General features: G+C 41.4%; 1 protein-coding gene across 1 annotated transcript; it reads left to right on the top strand.

Annotated features, from left to right (window-relative positions):
* The first annotated feature begins 3969 nt into the window (after positions 1-3969).
* Positions 3970-12398, top strand: LOC131692738 (tetratricopeptide repeat protein 17). Its single transcript, XM_058979974.1, has 4 exons — positions 3970-4313; positions 4417-5321; positions 11807-11897; positions 11965-12398. Exons 1-4 carry the CDS (start codon positions 4197-4199, stop codon positions 12232-12234), a joined length of 1383 nt encoding a protein of 460 aa, XP_058835957.1. The 5' UTR covers positions 3970-4196; the 3' UTR covers positions 12235-12398.
* The last annotated feature ends 597 nt before the right edge of the window (positions 12399-12995 follow it).

Genomic DNA, 12995 nt, shown 5'->3' with positions numbered 1-12995 from the left:
CGTTAGGCTCAAATCCAAAGCATGGCCCATTAGCTAAGATATCAATAAGGATAAAGATACCCAGTTTCTATTTCAAACAAAAAATCGATGAGTGGTTCTGGGTTATGCGCTGCTGTGATCAAAAACTCCACCAAGGAAAGCCCAGAACTATGTCTCCGATTTTTCGCAGAACCTGGGGGTATCTTTCTTCGTTTTGCAATCTTTGCTACCTCATTTCCTTCAAGATCTGGTGTGTATTTGCTTACCATATCCATTACAATTTGCCAACGGCCGTAGACGAAGTTTGAACTCAAAGTTGTATCTTCTGTAACCATGTCGTCATTCGCGACAGGCCTGTGCGGCGTCCTCTACTCTCGTGGTGATGAACTTCAGCTTGATCTACTGGCCGTATCCAAAGTCAATTGAAGGGAAACGTTTACTGAAATAACTGTTATACAACACTACAGATGGAGATTCGCCAAAACGCCGACTCCTGTTATGGAGATCTTGGAGCGGGCACTAAAAACCTCTTATTCCCCGAATCTTAGAGCGGTGAATGCGGGGAAATTACGGATGCTCGGCTGACCTAAACTTGAAAAGGCAAGAATAAATACCTTTTCTAATTTTTTGAATACGGCAGCGGCTGAAGTTAACAAATGCAGGTGGCGGCGACGATGATCACAATCGTGATGGCGGGGATCTTTTCGAGATGGTAACTACAGAGTGATGATGGGTACGGGTGATAAGCTGGACAGTGACGTGGTTAGAGTAGGTTTCGGGGTGCGGGACGAATACGGATCAGGAACGGTGTTCGTATGATCCTGAGAACATTTTCGCCTTGGTGTGCAAAAACATGCAAGATAGTGATCGATATTGACGAGGACATGATTATGGGCGTTGCGGTAAGATGCTAACTGTGCGACACAAGGCTTTTGGTGTTCATCTGAAGTATCACCTGGACGGCCGAAAAAATCACGATACGGTAATGGTTTTTTCAAAACGAGGTACCGTAAACCGGAGTGACATTGATTACTTTTCGAAGTAATCATTGCATATTTTTAGACGCAATACATTTTTTTCAAGTTTAATATTTTTAAACCATGTACTGCTGTAAGGAGAACAAGATTGAATGGTTTTACTTAAAATTGTCCGCTTACAGCTATTTTTCCAAAAATGATTTCAAGTTGATGTCCGTTTTCGTATTCCGGGGTGACTTTGCATGCATGCAGGTTATATGTTCACCCACATTAAGTTATTGATGTCAATGTTTTTCATTCAAATGTTTGTTTAAACTAATTCTGGAAAGATTGTTGACTCATTGTTAAATAAATTTTAATTGGTATTAAACAAAGTATTCAATGTACTGTAAAATTCGAGTAACCAAAATTCGTATAATTTGTGTCCAACTAGAATAAAAAATTCTGAAAACCTGTAAAACTGCTAAAATTGTTTTATTTCAGTGTTTTATCAATGTACAAAATGTTTCATCCATTTTAACATGTTGGAATATTGAACAATAAAAAAGTTGCGAGCTTTAGCTTAAAAAAATGTTAAATAATTGCCAACTAGTTTCACAAAAAAATGTACTAAAAATAAACAAACTCTTAAAAGTAAATTTGGTACATCCCACTCTGAAGGAAAATAAAATCTCGCTTGTAATTTATTACTCTTGCTCAAATCTGAGATTTATTTGTTTTATAAAAAATAGACACTTTATGAAGCTTCGTAAAAATAAGGTAAAGTCAAATTTCGGTTTTTTGTAGTTTTTGTACCCAAAACCGAACAAATTCTCAAAAAATATAACAAACCAGTATTTCATAAGTTTAGAGTAAAAATCATTTCAAACTAAAATGATTCGGTAGACTATTCTGGTTTAATAAGCGATGTACGAAAAAAGTTTCGAGTGATCAAAGTCACCCCGATGATCAAAGTCACCCCGGTTTACGGTAGTTGACGAGTAGCACCGAGCTCGCCAGCTGGATGGTTTTGCTTTCAGTGCTCGTCGATCGAAATCGTCACCTAACGTCCACGCTTTTTTTCAAATATTATTTACGAATCCCCTTACTTTAAAAAATCCTGTCAAACTTCTTCAAAGGTCGAGATCTTTCTCTCGAGTTCTCTCCGGCCCGCTGTCGATTAGACCCAAATTGCGCTCATTTCGATAAGCGCTTTACTGAACTGAAACGCTCAGCTTTTCCACCGCGTTTCAGTTCAGTAGAGGGCTTCCACTCAACATCCACTCGGCATCCACTGCGCAGACTAATTCGTCAGCCGCTTTTCAAAAATTCATCATTACTCTAGCTGAACGAATTATCTTGGAAACAGATCTACTAGCTGCTAAAGCAAAATCAGGATTCGCAGACTGATTTTATCACGGTAAGATTGAGTCGGCCGACTGCATAGCAAAATACTCTGACTTTGACGATCTTGAAATATTTCACGAAATAAGTTGAGTGGCAAGCTAGGGGCAGATCACTTTAGGAATATATAACAAATTTGCGAAAAAAAATAGAAAAAATGCTTTAATTTTCATTTTTACATCAACAACCCTCGCAGAAAAGTTTGTTAAACAAATATTCTACGCTAATCCATTTTGTTGAATGTAGGTGGGCTAGTAGTTTTGTATGGTTTCACGTAGCGCAAAATACATTGCACGCAACGCAAAATACATTATCAATTTTTATTTTGATGGAAAGAACTGCATTTGATTTCGCTGATTTTTAAAAATGCATCACATATGAACCGCCCCTATAGGGGCAACACAGTCAGTCAAAAAGGGCAAGTTGCTGGCGAACGGGGGGCTGTTTTCCAACTCGGATACGCTAATGGCCCTTCAATTTGCCAGCAAACTGCTGGCAATTAGGGAACTATTTCAAATGCAACATTTGGGCGATTTGTCGCCTCCAAATCGCCCAGGGAACGCACCATTTAATCGTCCATAATTGCCTAATATGAAAATTACAAATAATACTTGTGAAATTTTCGGATTCATTATCTACTCACATAAACTTATCAGTATAGTAGGTAATCACCACCCAACTATAGGAAGAATCAATGGTGAAATTGGCATTGCACACCAAAACTTACCACAATCTGACTTTCATTAAGACTTTAGGTCAGAGATAATGTTCCACTATACTTACACACGATTCCACAATTTCCCACATTCGTTTGTCGGTTTGTTGAAGTTTGTCGTTTTTCAGAACGATTTAATCAACTTTCTATACAAAAGAGGCAATGTATGTGTCCGTGACCAGGGGACTCTCAGTGCGAGCTTTTTGGTACGGTGGTATGTGGTGGGAGACATACAAAAAGAAAAAAAAGGTTAAACTTGGACCGTAAAACGAAATTAAATGCTGATAAAATCTATATTTTTGACATTTGCACATCTTCTGCATACCTTGTGCAAATGAACATTCGGAGTAAGTCACTTTGATGGCTTTCAACTACGTGGAACTTTACACTAGGTTCATCCCACCAATGCTACTTTTATGGATCACATCCTGCCTATGGAAGTACTGCAATCATACAACTATTACGCCAAAAAAGTATTCCTGTAAAATAAACATATGAATCACATTCGATTCGGCTCGGTAATTTCCCAACAGCTGCATGGTCAGCAAATATAGAAACTGATATCTCAGTAAAGTGAGATTAGTTCGCTGATTTTCGGTGAAAAATTTTCCGAGTCTCAGCACTCAAACGTCACTTTTACTGACATCTCAGCAAAAATAATGTTTGCTGAATCTCAGCTGTTGAAATTTCGACAAAAGATGCAAAAAAAGCTGAGATTCGGCAGAAAAGTGTGAATCATTTCCCATTTTTTTCAATTTATTTCGGGTGCAACTAAACGAATATCTACTACTGTATAAATAAATTTTCAAGTTTTCATGACTAACAAAATGAGCATACCTTACAAGTCAATGCTGACTTGTATGTCACAATGTCCACTCCCTCGTCATCTGTTTTCAATCGGCGAATCAGTGTCAGTCAAAAGAAGGAACGAGCGATAACAAGAGAAAGAAAAACACTAGCTTTCTGCTGCCCGCAGCATCTGAATCCTTCGGTGCTTTAGCCAAAGTACAGTGCGTTATTATCTCGCGAATCGAATTTAGACCGTGTCACCGAAAATTCGTGATCTCTATCAGTGATTTGTTCTACAATCTGCATGCAGGTTTGAGCTTTGTCGATTCGTTCTTACGCGTAGATTCGAAACCATGATAACAAGGTCACGGTACTTGCTGCTGGTTCTATTGGCTCACAGCATCTATTATCACAGTTCCGAGGCCAGCACCCATTGGTTGTTGAATAACGAAGGACAGATCATACCCCAGGTAATCACTCACGATTGATTGATCTCTTTTTCTGTGCGTTTATAATTAGCAATCGATGTAACCCACTTGCTGCTTGCTTTTTTTTCCTCGTTCGATACAACAGCTATCCTCACCCTTTTACCTACGCCGATCGTACGATCTGATTGCCTTCCTCAACCAAAATGTCTACAAGCAGAAAATAGATCTGATCATCAGCGAACTATTGGCGATCAAATCGAATCTCACTGCTAAGATGAACAATTTGGATGCCTACACGAACGATCTCACCAACAAGATCGGCTGCATACCGAACTTTTATCTGGATGAATCGGATATCTTGAGTACGATTATCAACATGAACTACATCAATAGGATAACGGTTCCGGAGAGAGGATCGGCAGCAGCCGGCGCTATCAGTTCCAAAGCGATTGCGATTAAAGGGAAAGCTCCCTCCCCAAAATGCGGCGATTATATGAAGATGAATTTTAGTGTGGCTAGTTTCGATCATCTGGAGGGCATTGCAAACCGGACTCAGCTGAAAATGGCTCCAGAGGATATGTTCAAATCGTTAGAGTACTACATACCATCCGTCAAATCTCCCCAGGTTCTGGCCGAAGATCTGCGCAAGAATCCCAACTCTTGGAAGTACCACACAATCGCCTCGTACTACTGGCGCAAGAAGGGCAACGCCCGGGAAGCGATGGAGTGCGCCCGGCGAGCGGTCGTCCTCGCACCACGAAAGTACAAAGACATCCCACTGCTCAGCATGGGAACGATATTGCAGCGGTCACAGTACGTAAACGATTCGTTGATTGTACTACGGGCGGCCGTCGATCACGAACCAAACGAACCGGAAAATCAGATGGCCCTAGGTAACACCTACATGCTGCTGTCCGAGTTCAATCGCTCGTTCGAGGCGTACCGAGCGGCGGAAAGTTTGGACTCGGTGTACGCGGAACACAACGACTACATTCGGAAGTCTATTAACTGCTTCAAAGATCTCAAGATTAATCTGCTCACGATGGAGAGGTAGGTGGGGTTTTGTTAGTTTTACGTTGAGTCATTAGCTAAGCTGCAATGTGTACTAGACGGCGCTAAGAACATATTTTTCATAATGAAAATACTGAGGGGAGTAGGAAGTTATTCTATCGTAAACCATTATTAATAGCTTGAAATTGAAAACCCAAGGCAGTCGTTTCCGGATTAACCGAATTTAGGACAACTAAAATGATTAATCAACTACTTGCGTTCTTGCTTTAATGCTGCCATTGAACTTAATTCCTGAAATTTTATAAGTTTTGACGTTGGCAAAGCAACCCCAATCGAATGAGTCGTTGCCTATTATCAACTTGTATGTAGAGCAATATTTTTCAACCGGGGGTGAATTCACCCCCACGGGTATGTCAGAATATGAATTATTCCGGGTAAATTTCAACTTGTTATCCTAATGTTTCCATCGAACTAGTTACTCTATAATATAGAGAAAATATTTCGATGGAAATATTAGGATAACAAGTTGAAATTTACCCGGAATAATTCATAATCTGACTATCCCTCGGGGTGAATTCACCCACGGTTGAAAAACACTGATGTAGAGATAACGATGTCAGTAGGCTATGAAAATTAGTTGGAAATGAGCTACTTGACAGTTGAGTTATGTTCACATTGCGGAATTTTATACTGGAAACAGTTTCGTAAGTTTAGGAGTAGAGTTCTAGTTAAATCTTAGACGGAATGACCGACAGTTATTACGATAGTGTCGAAGTGCATGGATGTGTACCGATTTACATCCCAAGAATCACACCTTTTTTGTTTGAGGCTGAATCTGACTCAGTTGTGAAATATAACTGCTGGCAAGCATACATTTGACAACAGTTTGGGATAGGAACACAGTCAGTTCAACTACAAGTAAACCCCGGATTGGATTGCAATAGCATGGGTCTAAAAGCGAACTAGGCCCATCATATGTTGACTACTGTCAAAGTACGTATATCTTCATAGCGGATGACACCCTCTGATTGCGATGTATTCAGTTACCCGGCTTCGCATTTTATTTCAGGACATCGTAATGCAGCTATAAAATAAGGAAAAATGCTCCTGGTGTTCAAGTTACAAATCAGTGCATTAGGACGGATTGATTTTTCGAACGAATATGGATCGATTGAACCCAGGAGCACGCTGTTCAGCAAGTATTTCGTAACCAGCATCACCTGGACCAAGCCCGATTATCATTTCTTATTTTATCACTGTTCCAGCACCATCAAATTTGACGAAAACTTCATCGAATATATGAACTTTTGTAAAAATAAGGTGCATGTGCAGCGCGGGAAACGACTCAATCAAATGTGCTTTAGAATTCTCGCTGGAAACCTAAAAAAATTGGATGAGTAATGAATATGGCAAGCTATTGCAATTCGTTCGTTTCCGTAATACAGTGATCTTCAATTGGGTCTACTAGTACTGCTATAGCTGAGGAAACGGATGACGTCTGTGCTGAACTAAAGACCAAGTTATTCAAAAATAATCAGTAAATTTCGCGCGTCGCTAAAAGGTTTCTGTATCTACTCACGTCCAGCCAAATTGTGGTACTTCTCACGTTAGAAATGTCCTCGCGTTTTTTGACACAAAACAAAATCCAAGGAGGATTAAACTGCAACGAGGATATGAACATTATTATTACGATATTTACAATTCCAACTTCACTCTGAACGAGCTGCTGTGGACTCTCGTCAGAGAACGAACAGGACCGGACTGCATCGGTTATCCAATGATTCAGTGACTGCCACACTCGGTGAAAACTGCCATGTTGGAACTGTTCAACAGAATATGGCTCAGCGGCCTATTACCACCCTGTTGGCGAACTGAAATAATCGTACCAATTCCAAAGCCAAACTCGAGGGACGAGCTGTATGGCGAAGGTTTTTGAACGAATAGTCAGTCGACGGTTGATCATCGAACTAGAGTCGAACGGGCGTCTCGATAAACGACAACATGCCTTTAGGTCTAACCGGGACACTGACACATACTTTGCAGGATTCAAGCAGTCATTACCGGATCGTGACGATCACTACCTGATAGCTTCGCTTGATTTGTCTAAGGCATACGACACCATTTGGAGATATGGCATCCTATGAACACTACAGAAATGGCCGATAAGTGGAAGAATGATGAACATCCTGAACAGTTTTCTGGCCGAAAGAACGTTCCAGGTGTGCCACAGGGCTCAGTGCTATCGGTTACGCTGTTTCTCGTTTCAAACTCATCTTACGCGTGGTTCCGAATTCCGTACACGTGTTGCTGTATGCCGATGATATTCTGCTTTTAGTATGGGTGAAGAAAGACCTGTCGCTCTACCGACAACTTCAGTCCGCAGTAAAAGCTGTCGATAAGTGGTCGAGAAATGTTGGATTTACGATATCTGCAACGAAATCCAACATCATTTATTGTAGCCCCCGCTGAGAACCCACGCAAGCGATAAAAGTGGATGGTGTAGCTGATCCGACACAAACGCTGCTCAATTTTAAAGAAGGCTAGGCAGAAGCAGGAACCCTCCCATTCGACCTACTCGTTCTTCAAAGCATAGTCCGGTTGACTATTCATATGTTGGAAAAAAGTAGGGACAATACCGATCACCCCCTGGTACATCGAGCTTCCGATCGTTGACAGAGGTGGTCGGAACCCGTCTTCCAGATGTTTGCACTCGTACGCGTTCAATTGCTCGAAAATGGTACGAACCCAAGCCCCAGATCGTGTGGGACATAAAGAAACTTGTGAAAGCTGGAGATCCCTCGGAAATTGTTCAGCCGGCTTTTCAGGAGCTCCTGGCAGATCGTTTCAACCGTTCAACAGTCGTCTACACGGATAGCTCGAAAGACAACAATGCAGAAGGCGCAGGAGTGTTTGGAGAACATTTTCAACAATTAGTTGGCCTCCTATCGCAATAAGTGTGTTCTCGGCAGAAGCGTTTTTTTGGCATTACAAGCTAGCACATCGCAACATCCGTAGATTCAGCAGATTGCTTCGAAATCATCAAATCAATCTTTGCTGTATCCCAGGCCATGCTGGCATCCGTGGTAACAAGGAAGCTGACAGACTCGCAGGAGAAGCGAGGAACATTGCTCCATTAGCTGTATCTGTTCCGGGAGCATACGCCGTCAAACACATCAAAACAGTTATCCGAAAACAATGGTACCGTCGGTGGTCAGCGTCCACTGTAGTCAAACCATAACCATAAAACACATAAACACTACACTCTATGGATTGTATAACCAAAAAAGAGTATATTTCCACCCAGTGCTAAATTGTTACCCTGACGGGTTACAAAGTTAACTACTAGAAAATCGAAGGACTAAATTCATCAGCAGACAGCTATTTGCTCTCGGATACGGGCTGCTGCTATGTCATCACCTTGATTGAGACATGTATTCTGTCTCGTCAGGTATTTGGTTCAGCATTTAGAGCCTACCGTTGTGACCGCAAGGCATCTACAGCCATAAGCCATCGAGTGGTGGTGTGCTCATCGCTGTTGCCCTTTGTATACAAGCTCGAGTGTTCAACGATGACTAGTGGGCGAGCACCGAGCAAGTGTGGATATCAGTGTGTCGTATGTTTCCCATCTGATAGAATTCCTGATTCCAGCCCGATAGATCTTTCGATCGGTAATAGGCATGTATCGATCGGAGAGTGGTAGCGAAAGTGATGGTGATTCCAGCTTGAGTGTTCGGAGCGAACAACTGTTGGCGTGATTGTTCTTGGCATGACGATAACCGACGTTGACCACACAGACACAAGAGTAGTCAATCTTTATCACCAGCGACGAGACGACAACAAAAGCTTGTGGCTTCTCCACCCTAGATAAATAGTTTGTGAAGAACTACCAGCAATTACTCTGTCCATAATCGTAAGATAACCTCATGTTCTATGGGGTTCCCTATCTACTTGCGATTATAGGCAAGGTTACTTTGAGGTGATAGATTGTCCGATGTAAACACTTCCTATCTTAATTTGAATGAAGCATTTGCACCATTGGACCGCCGATGGACATGGCTCCAGAATCGGATGCTAATTGCAGATCCAGGAAAGATTTTGGTGAGGACAATAATACGCGTCGGTAAACGCCTTCAGAGACGATGATATTCGATTTCCGTCAGTTCTAGTATGGCAGAGAAGCGTATGAGGAGACACGAGAAATGATTTGTTAGGAACTTAGTGCTACAACAGATCGTGGAGAAGAAAATGTCGGTATATCTGCAGAAGTGTTGTCGCAAAGAAACACAGTTGTAGTTACAATCTGCTGAGCGACATACGACGTCGTATTCACCGTTGAATATCGTGCCTTATTCGAAGAAACTTGGTTAGGTACGTCTTATGTGGGGTGCAGAAGTCACCGTTCAAAACAGATCTGCTTGTCTCGTTGCTGTTAGTGATAAGTCAATTCAAGCGAGTGAAGAATATGATTTGGTGGTGAATTCGTTAGATGCTCCGCTAAGAGCGAATCCGCCTTGAAGAGCGACTTCCACTCCACGAAAAATTCGTTTGAAACTAAGCTGTCTCATTAAGTGGAACTAGTCTAAGTAACCACCATTGGGACGAAGGCGCCCTTGAATTAAGGTTGCACAGAGAATGCGCAAAATTCGCAAACGAAAAAAGCAGTTTTTTTTCCACACCGTATGTCAGATCTTCATAAAAATCAATCAGCGTATGTAGGATGTTGTTACAGTACTGCTGATTGATTTTTATGAAGATCTGACATACGGTGTGGAAAAAAACTGCTTTTTTCGTTTGCGAATTTTGCGCATTCTCTGTGCAACCTTAATCTTGGTATATAAGAGTACCGGAATCAAGTAAAGGTTTTGCTAATCCAGGACAGTTGAGAATTTTCAGCGCTAAATATACGTTATTGAAGTAAAGCAGAAACATGAACGGTCCCATGTAGCTTCCCTGGAGTATTCCTGACATAGAAGTAAATGTGGATATCTGACAATCATCTCAATCAAAATTATTTCTCTATATGTGGTAACGATCAACCGGTGTTTGTCAATGAATGCAAGCAGACCATGCACAGAAAAAATGACTAAAAGCTCTATCATGGAGTAAGTAGTGAAATAACTACGCTTGATGGTTTGTGCCGCCAGCTTCACCCAGGAGCGAAGAAGTCCATCAGTCATATTTATGGTCTTTGCAAACGGCTATCATTTTTGTGGTATCGTGAATTATAGAGGTATCAATGAAAATTTGTTTAGTTTTTTCCTCATCCATTCGAAAACTGCCTCTTTTTAGTGCAAGCTCCATACCTAGTTTGAGATAGCGTTCAATGAAGTCATTCCACGATAGTTATTGATGTCAGAAAAAAAGTGTCACTGGCAAGAGATGATTGAAGGTTGTCAAGAAGCCGAGTGTCGAACGTGCTTTTTGAGAAGCACCAGAGGAAATCTGTTGGGTCCGGGATTGCAAGACGACTAAGATTCGAGTATATTAGGCTTAGGCCGATGACATGCTTACGCGATTTGCGATGCGGTAGCGGTAAGCGAAGCGAATGCGTTTGACCTATCTCTTTGGCGTGTGCATGTAGAACGCGTAATACTGTCATAGTAAAAGCGGGGCGAACGCGGCAAAACACTATGGACGCGTCCGCAAACGCTTCGCTTTCCGCTTCAGCTTGTCATCGGCCTTAGTTTCTCGTATTCTGCTTGAGAGTGAGTTGTTGGCCGTAACTGAGAACTGGTTCAGAGTGAATAAAACTCGAACACAAATATTTTAGGTTTATTGGAGAAAATTCAACACAAATCAATACTTTCCCTTGATATCCAGGACGCTAGGACATTCAGTTGAAAATCGGGACATATCCTGGGAAACCAGGACGTATGGTCACCCTACCTTTAATTGATAGAAATTGATTGCTTACCTTACTCGCACATTCTCTTCCGCAAGCTACCTGTTTCGATTGAGAAATCAGTACAGATTCATTACCTTTGATTTTCCTTCAACATTTTGTAAATTACTATGGAAAACTAGTCCCCGCTGACACAGGTTACTTGAATTTGCATTGTAGTGTCAAAAATCACAAATAAATAAACGTATAACAGTTGTACACTGTTATTAATCATCGCCTACCATGACGATTATCTTTTAGTGCTCTGATTTGTATTCCAGTACAAGTTTAACAAATTCATTTTTTGTTTTGTTTAGCCTTCGTAAAGCGGGCCTTACACGTTCAATATTTTTGACAATACTAGAGAGTATTGACAAAAGTATTGCACGTGTAATGGAAAAAAGTTGTATTGACGATGTGGATTTCAAACGGGACTGAAATATTGTAACAATATGTTCAATACTGGTATTGACGAAAATATTGAACGTGTAAGGGCCGCTTAAGGCTAATCTAAATTATAACAGACTCCTTCTAATAAACGTGTACAAACATTGCAAATCAAATTTGTTTATCTAGATATTTAATTAATTTTTGGTGTTCCCTAGTTTTATGTTTTAACTATATTCAATTTCCACCCTTACAGACTCCTGCAGGACATCATCCCGGGCCTAGAGCGGTACGGTTCTCTCCAAAAAGAGTTCGACGAGTACCATGAAAAGCTGGACAGGGAACAGGTAAGCGCTCTCTACTCTATCTCTGAATCATAATCTAAACGAGACTATTAAACATTTCCTCCCACAGGCCCCGCTGAAGACGCGCGTGTTCGACGAAGCGTACAGCAAACAGGTCGACTTTCTGATTCAGCGCAGCCAGATCTGCACCACGCGGATGACGAAGGAGAAGAGCGAACCGATCCTTTCCTGCGATTTCATCTCCGACGTGCAGATGCTGATGGAGGACTTTGCGGTCGAGATCCTGAACAACTATGTGGATCTGAAGAAGGAGCTCATCAATACGTACAAAATTAACTCGCTCGGTATCTACAAGAAGATCTTTGTGGAGCACTTCTGAGACTAGTCCCGCTCGTTGCGTTTTCCCTGCCTCTAGGATATTTATTGAGATTTAATCAAACTATGAGTTTTAGTACTCGTTGAAGGGTGAAATGAATTGAAATCGTTCGTACAAATGAAATGGAATACCAGAATCTGAAATGTACAGCACAATCAACCCAAGTATTTAGGTGCATTTTTTTTTCTAATGAGATTAGTCCCTGCCGCCCTGTTACTGTTGAGAGGTTTCCAGCCCCCACTTGTGGTGTTTCTTCTTATTGTTGCTTCGTGAGTGCACGGGAAACCGTACAGTAGCTTACATGGCAGACCTATTTTGCAGGTACCCCCCGGGTATGTGTTATGCCTTCGTCCTATCCCGATGGAATTTCCAGCGCCTTCCCAGTGAACTATGTAGTATACCTACTGTCTCGTGACTTTTGGTGGAACCGATGGGGACTGATTTGGTCGCTTTGCGTGACAGAAACGAACAAAAGGGGCGGTTGCCTGGGGGCGCTTCGCGTTCTTGTTTCTGTAAGAACTTACCTAAGTGTTGCGTAAAACAACGACTGTAGGACATCGGATAGGTGGTTGGGTAATAGTTTTTTCTCAGGTTTCGTTTAAAAATGGCTTTGATTTACAGCTGGAATTTTGTGCATGTGTTACGGAACTTAATGATTTCGCATTAAAAATTTTTTAGCTTATTGAATATTGTTAGAATTCATTCTTCCAAGATATCACGAAAGAAGGAACAGATTAAGAATTCCTAAATGCGTGTACTTTCAT

The sequence above is a fragment of the Topomyia yanbarensis genome, chromosome 1 (assembly GCF_030247195.1).
Source record: "Topomyia yanbarensis strain Yona2022 chromosome 1, ASM3024719v1, whole genome shotgun sequence".
Taxonomy (NCBI): Eukaryota; Metazoa; Arthropoda; class Insecta; order Diptera; family Culicidae; genus Topomyia; species Topomyia yanbarensis.
Note: the sequence above shows the minus strand (reverse complement) of the source record. Positions and strands in the feature narration are given on the sequence as shown.

Excerpts from the sequence above, each read along its gene's own strand:
- LOC131692738 (XM_058979974.1), top strand. The coding sequence starts at position 4,197 with ATGATAACAAGGTCACGGTACTTGCTGCTGGTTCTATTGGCTCACAGC. Across the intron at positions 5,322-11,806 it reads AATCTGCTCACGATGGAGAG|ACTCCTGCAGGACATCATCC; the intron begins GTAGGTGGGGTT and ends CCACCCTTACAG. Across the intron at positions 11,898-11,964 it reads AAAAGCTGGACAGGGAACAG|GCCCCGCTGAAGACGCGCGT; the intron begins GTAAGCGCTCTC and ends TTCCTCCCACAG.